The following is a 12615-nucleotide window of genomic DNA, read 5'->3' as shown; positions in this document are numbered from 1 at the left end:
CCGCTGTGTGTTCGGCACCTTCTTCAGGTTCTCTTCCCAGCGAGCGCCGCGTCGCGCGGGGGGGGGGGTGTAACCAACGGGAGATTCAAAAAAATAAAAAAAGACATGATACAGTGTAATCTGTTAGGATTACAACTTTGTATCGTGCCATTTCACCTAGTGGCTTTTCCAGTGCCCTGCCTATACTTTTTGCGGTACTTTTTGCCTGGAAAATTGATAACATCCATGGCGTCCAAAAAGCGTTAACGCTTTTGGACGAACTGGAAAACAGCGACAGTGAATCGGAAATATTTGAAGAACTGAGCAATAGCGATTCGTGGAAAATTTCGTCATCAGGTATTAAAAGTGACAACAGCGTCGATTCTGCGACTGAGCTCAGTGATGTGCGAACTTGGTGCTCTATTGACTGTGGTACGGATCAGGCAGTGCCCCCAAGTTTCCCCATTTACTTGAGCACCTGGTATGAAAGTGGACATTGACCATGACAACCCCTTGGCATACCTACAATTATTTCTGACAGATGAGGTTATTGAAAAAATAGTTACCGAGACAAACCAGTACAAAGAGCAACAATGAGCTATGCATCGGAAATGTGCAAGATGCAGTGGGAACCAGTGACCAAAGATGACATTTGGAAATTTCTGGGCCTAATAATTCTTCAGGGAGTGGTGGGGAAACCCCATTCAGAAGAGGTTTGGAAAACTAATACATTACTTGTTACTCCATTCTTTGGCGCGGTCATGTCAGAGTATACAGATTCTCCCTCAGAATGAAATATCGCCACTTCGAAAACGATGAAGAATTTGATGAAATGTATTATTACATTATAATTTATGATTTTGTGTTTCAAACTTCATCATACCCGGGATGTCTTGTTTGGACAGATTTAAGTGAGTTATTTTTAAGAATTACAGGCCTAAAATCTAAAACATATTTCAATGCAAAACAATGTACCTCTTTTAGCACAACAATTCAGACATAAATCAGACCTCCAGGGAGGTTAAGGTAAAAAAACCTTCAGCCCACTTTAAGTATCCTTGTCTTGTCATGTGAATTAAACTAAAAGCGCAAACAATCTTTAAAACGCATCTTCTGTAAACTACAAGTCTTCTGCTCCACATGCAATGGAAATGAAAGACTTGTTTATAATCCACATCAATATCGTAGCCTGGGTGGCAACCATGGCTCCCTTCATAGATACATTGGAGTGCGACAGGCATTATTCGCAGGTGAAAAGTGAAAAAAAAATGAAGCCATCACATCAAAGAACTGATAAGGTTCACATTTTTTACATTTCTGGTTTTGAGTTTAGATACGTTTTAATTTGTGCTTGTATGAACTTTTGAGTAGATCTAGTTTTATTTTTGCAGAGCAGTATTATATTTTTCTACTATTTTAATCTGTTAACTTAACCAGCAAGCCTGTTTTTCAAAAGGACAAACTGTCCTACATACGTATCAGTTTACAGGGATGAGACAAACCATAAACACTGACAGGGATGTTAACAATGATCAGCTTTTTTTTTTTTTCCATGTAAAACCTTTATCCCAAAATAAAAAATAGTTTGCTACCAATGATTGTAAAGTATAAGCTAGAGTTTGGCTTCAATTTGTTAGTGTATTTAAATCTGCTACTACAGTTAACACTACATCCCCCCCCCCAGCAGCTCAAGAGGTGGGCTTTTGTTTGGAGCACAGCATTTCAGTATAGGGGAGGGGGGGGGGGCTCACTGCGGTGTATGGTAACCTTTTTGGGAATGGTGTGTAAAAGGTACTTACCCTTAAGTCTGTTAAGTAGCACGTAAACCGCAGTGGGACCTGGTGCTAGAGTCAAGGGTCATTATATTACACATGCACTATAGTAGTCAATTTTAGTATGCAACTAATTCAAAACACACATCTTTAATCTCTCACTATGTCAGCAGTGTGAAGCAAGGTGACTTACTTTCTTCTCATAGGACAGTCTTTCATAAAGTGTCCAATTTTGCCACAGATTCTACAACATCTGTCATTGGGAGCAAGTTCCCCTTCAGTCAGTACATCTGGATCAAAGAAATACTCCTATGAAAAAGAAAACCTTGTTCAGAGAGTATGCTTGTAAAATGCATGGAAAATGCAACAGACTATAGATGCATCTGTCATTTTGTAGCAAAAACACAGTATGCTGCAAAAGAAAAGCATATGAAAAAAATGGATTTTTGACTTACCGTAAAATCATTTTCTCTGAAGTTCAATGACAGATGCAGCTCCATATTCTTCTTAACCGTTGAGTTATGCTGCCCCTTACAGAAGTAGGACACTAGGCAGGAAAAATCTTTACCACGCCTATGGGCAGTCCCTTTGGGGTATACACACCCACTCACTGTCTATAGGCATTTAGTTTTGTTGCAACCAAAATCCTATATAGAGGGGCGGGTGCTGCGTCTGTCAATGAACTTCAGAGAAAAAGATTTTACGGTAAGTCAAAAATCCAGTTCTCCATCTATAGCTCCATATTCTTCTTTACCATTGGGATGCCCCAAAGAAGTATTAGTATGAGGGGTGGGAAAACACAGAAAAGAAGGTAATTTCCAAAGGCTAAACTTAGCCAACCAGGTAACATGGAGCTTAACAAGGAACAACTGGAGCTCCCCTGGAAACAACATACACCCTCAAAGAGAATAAATTCTCTTTTAAACAGCAGCCTGCAAAGCCTGTACCACCGTCTGCCTGATCCATCTGGATATGATCGCTGCAGATGCAGCCAATCCCTTCCTAGGTCGGGTGACACTGGTCTGGTATGTGCCTCCCTCTGAATAATATACGTGGTCCCCGATTCTCTGCCCTAGTTTATGTATTGTCTTGCCGACATAGTAAGAACCACACCGGCAGGTCATTAAATAGACATGTCCCTGTGTATTGCAGTCAGCATATTGTTAATTGCTAATATAAATTTGCTATCATAGACCAGCAAACCAAGCTTAGATTACATTGTTAATATTTGATATGATAGGCGACACATATTTTACTGTGATGCCTACTATTAGTCATTGCCGGCCCCATGTGATTGGAAACAATCCTGGGACCTTGCAATGCATTTTGAATATATGTCTCAATTTCGTTTATATGGGTGTTTCATTCTTGTATTTCTATATTGTGATGCACTTGCTGTATATTGTAAAACATTATGCTTTCCAATCGCATATATGGAGTTGATTTCCAATTATCTTCTATTTTGTACTAGAGTTGAATTCTTGCGCATTCACGGTCCTCTGCTATCCACCGCCCGACGGCAGGGGGCGGCATCACTCGGCACTCCCAACGGATGTGTGGTCCCTGGACTGACAGACATGCAGGGCCTTGATCCCGCCCATGTCTGGTCATGTGGCTGCGTACAGCTGTGTTTTCGGCTGATAACTACGCAGCACGGCGCGCGCCCTCACACGGGAAGCGCCTTTAGGGACCTGACCTGACGCACATGCGTCACTTCCGTCCGGATTTGCGCACGCGCGCCGGGTTGAGGGGATGTTCAAAAGGCGGCGTGATGGCGTTACCCCTGCAGATGCCGGGGTTTACGCCATCAGATAACACACAAGGTAAGCGCTGTGGAGCTTCTTTTGAGGAGATACTCTGATACGTAATTATACATACCTCCTCTAACCTATATATAACTTGCCTTTTGCTATTTAGATATTCAAGTGCCGTTTACCTCCCTGAAAGGAGCTTCCACTTAGGAGGTCAATTTACCCTCTTAAGATTGAGATCCATCTAGATATGGAGCCTTAAAGAACTTAGGACGACCCCACCTTCTGTGCTACTCGGGTGTAGTTGCATTTGCATATGCACAACCGATGCGCGGTAAGCTCAAACTCCAGCAGAGCAATTAACTCCTTTACACAAAGATCTTTTTATGCCATAGTATACTGTGATATCTTTATGTCCTACAGAGAGAAGTGCCATGCTGATTGGCAAAACAGCCCCGTAGGCATTCTTTGAGCAATAAATTACCATTTTTACCACATACAGGTATTTCATTACTATGTGGTTATGCACAACTATTTTACCCATTATACGCTGCCTGACTGACCCTCTCCACATGCGTTGGTGAGGCATTCACTGGGTGGCCACCTCTGCATGTCACATGGTGGTGGGAGCTTTGGACATTTGAGTGGATGTGCATGCTAATAACTCCTCTGTACAATAATGCTGATTATATTGTCCTCATTGCATATTTATATTATACAGGAATTCCAAGGCAAATCTACGTACTATATAATCCAACACCCCTGAAGAAGCGGATCTTTGAACCCGCGAAACATGTTGGGTTAATGCCCGGTGCCTTGTTTTGGGGTCACCGGAGCTTGTATAACACATTATCATTGCCTGAAATTACTACAACTGTATGTAATTGACAATTTATTATGGTAACCTGCTCTGTACACTTTTTATCTTGTATTTTCTTTGTCTTGGTCTGTAAATATTTTTAATATAATACATCAATAAAAATTTATATTTTTATATATGGTGGTTTTCCATCGCTAGTTACAGTACCGCAAAAATCCCAATAGCCCTCTACTATTCTTTTCCTTTTTCTCCTCCCTCTTTTTTCTTTCCTTTTCTTTTGCTCTCCCCCTTCTTCTTTCCCCCTTTGTTTTCTTCATTATCCTGCGTTTTTCCATTCCCAATATCTCTGTACTATTGTTCTCTAGTTTTTTTCCTATTATTTTCTTCTCTTTCTTTTTTTCTTCCTTTTTTCTTTTTTGTTTTTTCCCCTCTTTCTTTCCCCTTTGTTTTTTCTTTCTTTTTTCCTTTTTGGTCCTCTCTCTCCCCCTCTGTTTCCCATATCTTCCTTTTTCTGTTCCTCAACTCTCCTTTCTGAATTTCTCTTTTCCTTTATGCAACAAACACGGTTTCTGTGCCGGACCCATACACCCGGGTCTTACACAATTCCAGTGTTTTTTTGAATTACAGTAAACCCCCCTCCATTGCGGGGGTTACGTTCCGGACCCAGCCGCGAAAAGTAAAATTCCGCAAAATAGAAAAACCCTATTAAAATGCATTGTAGGCATGATTTTTTTACTGTCACTGTACATGTAGAAGCATTTTAAGGTCTTTAAACACACTTTTAAAACAATAGAAACTCATTTAAACACATAAAAGATACTTCGAGACAGAGCAAGAGCTATGAAAAACACAAAAATCTTTCATTTTTAATGATTTACATAGTAAAATAACATTACAAAAAAAAACGCGAATTACCGGGACGCAAAAATTGAACCGCGATGTAGCGGGGGATTACTGTATTAATAGGGATGTTGGTACATTATTAAAGTTATACAACAAACATCCAATTGTGTCAATGTCTTCATTCAAATGGAAATCAGAGACCACCTTAGGAAGAAATGACTGATTAGGTTGAAGTACCACTTTATCTCTGTGGACCACAAAATAAGGATAAGGACAGCGCTGCCAATTCAGACACTTTGCGCGCAGAGGTAATAGCCACTAAAAAGGCTACCTTCTGTGACAGTGTAAGCAGAGGAATCTCCCTAATGTTTTCAATGGGAGGTTTCTGAAGGACTGACAGTACCAAGTTAAGATCCCACTGAGGTAACAGGGACCGTATCGGAGGAACCATATGGCGAACTCTCTGGATAAAGGTGCGAATCAAAGAATGCATAGCTAAAGGACGTTGAAAAAACACCTCCAAGGCCGACACCTGGCCTTTATTAGTACCCAAGGCCAACAGCTGCTCAACCCCTCTTTAGAGGAAAGCCAATATCTTAGCCACTGAAAAGGAGTGTGGAGGCACCTTAATCGATTCACACCATGCAATGTCCATTTTTCATGTACGAGGATAAATCTTCCTAGGAGGTAGATTTTCTAGCCTTCAACAGTGTAGGAATCCCTGAGTTAGAAAGACCCCTATCCTTTAATAACTGCCTTTCAACAGCCACGCGACTGTAAAGCAGGATGGAAGATCGGCCCTTGAGACAGCAGATCTTCCCTGAGAGGAAGTCTCCAAGGAACATCGGCTGGAATGACTGGAATCCTTTCCGCCTCTATTCTGCGCAGAAGCCTCGGCAGAAGTTTTAGCGGAGGAAATGCATAGATCAGCCGATAATGACCCCAAAGACACCAATGCGTCTGTGGCATCAGCTAGAGGATCCCGAGACCTAGCTACAAACCTCTGTACCTTGTTGAGCCGAGAGGCTAACAGGTCCACATCGGGTGTCCTCCACCGGACACACAGCAGGTGAAACACCTGACTCCAAATAATCCGCCTGCCAATTTTCCACTCCAGGGATATGCACAGTGGAGAGGGCTGGAACAAAGTTTTCTGCCCATTTTAGGATCTCGGCCACCTCCCGGGCCACCAGGACACTCTTGGTGCCCCCTTGATTGATGTAAACCACGGCCGTGGCATTGTCTGAATCTGAACTGGACATCCTTGCAGAGGATTTGTACAGTGACTCAAGCAAAGCTTTATCGCTCCGAGTTCCAGAATATTGATCGGTAGTCTGGACTCTTCCAGAGTCCAGGTCCCCTGGACACATCTTCCCAAGTGCTCCACCCCCAACTGGACAGGCTGGCATCCATGGTTACCATGGTCCAATACAAGGAAAGGAAGGACTTACCCTGACGCAGAGCCAAGGAACGAAGCCACCACAGTAGAGCACTTCTTGTGTTTTGACTCAGCCGAATCAGATTTGGCCAAAGATTTTTCATCCTTGTTCCACTTGGCAAGAATTTCTATTTGCAGAGGTTTCTGGTGGAACTGAGCAAACAGAACCGCCTCAAAAAGGTGGACACCATCAGGCCTAGCGATTGCATGCAAGTCCGCATAGAGAACAGATTGCTGGAGAAACACCCTCGCTGAGGCTGAGTCAAGGGTCACTTTGCCTTCTTTCCTGGGAACAGTGAACAGGTTTGAAAAGAACCCCTGAAAGCATTCCCGAAAGGACAGCAGATCTTGTACCGCCTCGCGTAGATCCCTTAACCGATGTGGCGATAGGCATAGATTGGATGGGAAGAATCTGTCTGACGGTCGAGACCTGAACTAAAATTTGTAAACCAATCGGATCAGTTTGTGGACCCATTTGTCCTGAATCAAGGAGGTCTATGGTTCCGGAAAGAAACAAAGGCATCCCCCTACCCCAGTTACGGGTGAGGGCGCCCCTTCATGCATAAGGGGACTTGTCTGCAGATCTGAAAGGACCTGCTCTCAGGTTACCTGACCATGTCTTCTTGGAACCCCCAGATGATCTAAATGGCTTAGATCCGGAGGCATGAAAAGGCCGCCTGTGTGCTGAAAACGAAGGGCTCTGTCTGACGCGGAGACTTGCCCTTAGCAGATTGAAGAAGAGTACTCTTCCCACCTGTAAGCCCTTTGATGAGTTCAGCCAAAGAAGAACCAAATATGCGGTCCCCTGTAAAAGGGGAGATCTGACCGAGCCCTTTTAGAAGCCTGGTCCACAGCCCAGCTTTTTAGCCACACCATGCGTCTTAATGGTTACCCCTACCACAGAAACGCTAGCTGCAATGGGGGAGGGCACAGCTAAAAGACGCATCACATATAAAATAATAAGGCTTGGACCATTTGGCCTGTTAGCTCTGCAAGGCCCGGGGGAAGCTGTTCTGCTTCCAAATTACTTTTTAGTAACTTTGCCCATTCAGTTATGGTCTGGGACAGCAGAGTGATAGCGAAGACCAGTCTAATAGGCCATACACACTATAAGATTTTCTGAAGACTTCTTCCTTTAGACTTACCAAAACCATATAATATGAGGTCAAACCTAAACACTTTCAATTTGTATGCAATCTGGCAGGCCCTTGCACTACATAGAAAAGGTAAATCTGAAGGAAATCTAACCACAAAAGTTGGATAGTGTGTATGTATCCAGCTTAAGTATTGAGTCCACTATCATAAGTGGCAGGACAGAGTCTCAATCGTTCTATAAACAGGGTCTTTAAAGACCGGGGACTCCTCCACCGGGACCACAGTAGATTTCTTCAGTCTGAAGACCGGATGGTCCACCTTCGGTGGAACGGTCAATTTACTGACTATAGCATCCACAAAGGGGTAGCGCCTCTTAAAGCGCTTTAGCACCACTAACATGTGTGGGCTCCCCCACTGTTCAGTGACAATTTTGTCAAAAAATTCCTGACAAGGGAAAACCTTGCCTGACTTTGGGGATTTGCATGTGCCAAAAGACACCTGCGTCCCTGGCTCTGTAGAATCATCCGCCATTTTTAGAGTTTCCCGCACTGACACTAAGTGCCTCCACCATTGCGTTTTCCCACACGGCTGCATATGAGGATATTTCAACCTAGCCATCAGAGTGTGATGACGCAGAACCCTCAGGGTGACTCATGTCCGTCGCGGCCAAACCAACCTCAGAATATGAGGATACAGATGAGGCAGGTGAGGGCAGTGGGCGCTTTTTAATAGTCTTCTTTTAGGACCAAATCCACTTTTGACACCAGGGTTTCCAAAACCGCCGTTAAGGAAGACACGGGTTGCGACCCGGAGGTCCCCGCAACACCAAGGAGGGGATCAGTAGGTGATACTTGCTCCTGGGACTCCATGTTAACTCGGGGACAGCGCAGTGTCACTTTAATACTGCAAAAAATGGCCCTACGCCGCTGGACCAGCGGTACTACAAGTCCCAGCACACTAAGCTGCAATATAGCAGAGTGAGAGCGACCTACAGGAACCCTAATAGACTCACCATCGTTCCGATATTAGGGAAAGCAGAGCCAGCCTAAGTGTGCAGAAAACTTTACTCACAGGAAGAGGAAGTACCTGGGTCAGCACCAGAGTTAAAGCCTTGCCACTCACTGCTGTACAGCGTTCTTGGGCTCGGAGAAAATGGCCACCCAATGCATTTCAATGGGGAAACCAATAGGAAATGGCCACCCAATGCATTTCAATGGGGAAACCATAACAAAATGGCCACCCAATGCATTTCAATAGAAAACTACTAAAAAAAATGGCTGCCAAGCCTTGTACAGCTGACCTACAAGAAAATGGCGGCTTCCTTGGCACACCATACGGTCTACAGGATCCCCTCAGGGGTCCAGCAATCAATCAGGCATAGGGGGGCCCTGGCAGGGACCTTCACCAGGATTTAACCCCCCCCCCCGGATCGTGCGATCAGCGGCATCGGCGCGCCCCCATCGCCTGCTACAGCTCCTGCACCGTACCAGACTGAAATAGTGGGGAGGATGGCCTGTGGGGGGGGGGGGGGGGGAAGCCTTGGATGGTCCCTAAGGACCCTACATACAAGGGAGGGAACATGGAGGATGCAGGGTAACCCGAAGGTCTGACTGATCCAGGGAGGGGTCCACGTCCCTTGACTGCCAAGGGATACGCTGCGACTCGAGCCATACTAGGTCGTGTGCGTCCCGGCGGGAGACCATAAGGATCTAGGATATCCAGTCCAGCTGTTGATTGTAGTTCTCTCAGGAAAATAACTAGGTTCCTTTTTACAGAAAAAACATTCTAGGACCGAAATCCCAGCAGGGAACCAAGTCCTTATTCCGGATTAGGCAGAAAAAAACAGAATACCTATAGCAGAATGAGTGGGTGTATACACCCACTCATTCCGCCCCAGGACTGCCCCATAGGCGTGGTAAAAAAATTTCCTGCCTAGTGTCCTACTTCTGTAGGGGTCAGCATAACCCAATGGTTAAGAAGAATATTGAGCTGTTTCTGTCAATGAACGATAGAGAAATATGGTTTTTCCACCACCTCCATTTCCATGATTCGGTTTTAAAGCCTAGATAAGGAAAAATGGTGAGTGGCTGGCTCCAAAACACAGGGCCCGTTTTCAAAGCACCAAGGCTTCGATAACTTTTCTCTTCAAATTCATATCCCAACTTTGCCTGTAATTCTACAGCAACCTAACACCTCTTCAAGCTTACCATGGTAATTTATGGTGTAGAAATGTATACACCATTTAAGCAAGCCTTATATGCACCGCCTCAAAAAAAATACATCGTGATTACTGCACTTTTTACAAGAAAAAAAAAAAAAAAAAGCTATAGGATACATAAAACGTGATATAAAATGTGCTATTCACTCCTGTGTCTAAATACAAAATGCTACTCTAAAGGCTAAAGAGCATTACAACTGAAGATCAGACGTTAACCCAGTAATGTCAGATTTTTCTGCTAGGAAGAGATTTCACATAGACAAGCTACCTGTCATTGCTCAGTGTCAAGGTTCCTAGAGAGCACCTGTATAGGAATATATAGCCCACTCAAATGTTAGTCACAAGTAATGTAGCTAAAATGCGGAAACCTCATCTCGCCATAGCTATACCAAGAGTAAAAGAGAAAGAAACACCGAATAAAGCAGCAAGCTCTGCTCAAAGAGAAAAAAAAAAAAAAAAAAACCATGTTGCCTTTGATGGGAGTTGTGTTGTTCATCTAGTGCTAAACATCGAATACTATGCCAACAGTCACCAAGTCAAATTTACCATTTTAGAGCGATATTCTTTTGGAAAAATTTTCATTGGGGTGCCAAATAACCGCCTTCCATTGATAAAAGCTTTCATTATAAAATTAGTCACTGCAAAAAGGGAAAAGACAAAAAAAAAAAAATAAAATCACCTGGTCACATCCAAAAAACTAAGACATTTCTGAGCATCACAATTTCACAAGGTCATTAGATGTACATTATACCAATACAGTTGTTTGCATAAGATCATAGTGCTATAAAAAAAAGAAAAGAATCAAATAGGATCAACAATTTAAAGTAAACAAGTAAAATAATGTCCATGATGGAAATAGGTATTTAACATTAAGACATAAAACATGGAAATAGGACTTAATTAGCAAATACAAGATTCCAACCATGCGATACAGTCCCATACCAAAGTTGCTAAAGGGATATGCACCACCCCATCAGTGATCAATGTTAGTATCTGTAATGTTACTTGCAGTATTATTTTACACTGGGATGGGAAGGTGCCAGGATGGTCACAGGTTTTAAACTTATAAAAAACTGAATTTTTGTAAAATCTTACCTGTAAAATTCCTTTCTCTGAGTCCTCCGACAGTCGCCGCCTCTTCATATTCGTCACATATGGGGTATTAGACTTTGCTCCGAAGGAGTAGCTAGGCAACAGAATATGTTAACAATAAAGCTTTTAACATATCCCACCCTCAAGGGGTGGTCCCCTCAGTCAATACCCTCCTACTTCCTGCAACCATATCTCAGTTTTTGTGGAATAGCAGTAGAGTATACAAACAAACCCCAAAGAGGGGCGGGGGCGGCGACTGTCGGAGGACTCAGAGAAAGGAATTTTACAGGTAAGATTTTACAAAAATTCCGTTTTCTCTTACGTCCTCCGACAGTCGCCGCCTCTTCATATTCGTCACATATGGGGACGTCCCAAAGCAGTGCAAACATGAGGGGTGGGAAACGCATCCGCGCCGAAAGGCAACGCAGTCTCCGCATCAAAGAAGGAACCTTACCAAAGGAAGGAAACCAGCTGGGCAACAGCAAAAAACAAGTGCTCAACAGGAGCAACAACCCAGGAAAAGACAAAAAACCAGGGGATACAAAACTTATCCCAACAGCCAGGAGTCCCCAACAAGGGACCCTAGGGAACAGCCGCACTAAGAACCTTGCGGCCAAAGGAAGCATCCGCCGATGCCTGAACATCTACTTTGTAGAATTTTGTGAAAGTGTGCACGGTCGACCAAGTCGCCGCCTTACACACCTGGGCTACAGAAGCCCCATGACGACAGGCCCAAGACGTACTCAGAGATCTAGTAGAGTGCGCCTTCACAGGCACAGGGGGAACCTTCCCCTGCAAAGCATAGGCCTGTTCAATGGTCTGCCTGATCCATTTGGCGATGGTAGAGGCCGAAGCCGCCATGCCCTTCCGAGGACCCTCTGGAAGAACAAACAAGGAGTCCGTCTTTCGAAAAGACTCAGTCGATTTAAGGTAAACCCTTATCCCCCGAACAACATCCAGAGAGTGCAATCTCCCCTCCTTTGGATGTTTAGGCTTCGTGCACAACGAAGGCAAGACAATATCCTCATTAAGATGGAATTCCAAAACTCGTTTCGGAAGAAAAGAAGGATTAGGTCGCAAGACCACCTTATCCAAATGAATAACCAGGTACGGAGACTTGCAGGACAAAGCCGCCAGCTCCGACACTCTGCGAGCCGAAGTGATCGCCACCAAAAAGGCGACCTTTTTGGACAACATACACAACGAGATCTCCCTGATCTGTTCAAAAGGAGCACGTTGTAACACAGATAGAACGAGATTCAAGTCCCAAGGGGGCAGAGGATCCCGCCTCGGGGGAACAAGATGCCGCACACCCTGAACAAAGGTGCCAACCAATGGGTTGGAAGCCACGGGACGTTGAAACAGAACGGCCAGAGCAGACACCTGACCCTTTATCGTAGCCAGCGCCAAACGCTGATCAACACCCGATTGAAGGAAAGACAGCACACGGGACACCGAGTACGTGCGGGGTGAAAACCCCCTGGACTCACACCAGGCAAAATAGGCCTTCCAAGTACGGTAATAAACCTTCCCCGAGGAAGACTTCCTCGCGTTGATTAAAGTATGAACGACCTCCGGCGAGAGACCCCTCTCCTTCAGGACCTCGG

The 12615-nt window shown here is 44.3% G+C and overlaps 1 protein-coding gene across 1 annotated transcript in view; it reads right to left on the bottom strand.

The window, feature by feature from the left end:
* TUT7 (terminal uridylyl transferase 7) overlaps positions 1–12615 on the bottom strand; it is a 162680-nt gene that overhangs the window by 24001 nt on the left and 126064 nt on the right. Inside the window, exons 24-25 of the mRNA XM_082272795.1 lie at positions 10463–10554; positions 1945–2060 (exon numbers count right to left, since the gene is read on the bottom strand). Of these exons, the coding sequence (XP_082128921.1) occupies positions 1945–2060; positions 10463–10554 (208 nt within the window). The remainder of the gene's footprint in view (positions 1–1944; positions 2061–10462; positions 10555–12615) is intronic.

The sequence above is a fragment of the Pelophylax lessonae genome (genome assembly GCF_965119305.1).
Source record: "Pelophylax lessonae genome assembly, chromosome: 1".
Taxonomy (NCBI): domain Eukaryota; kingdom Metazoa; phylum Chordata; class Amphibia; order Anura; family Ranidae; genus Pelophylax; species Pelophylax lessonae.
The sequence above is the reverse complement of the archived record's forward strand: the minus strand, read 5'-3'. Positions and strand labels throughout refer to the sequence as shown.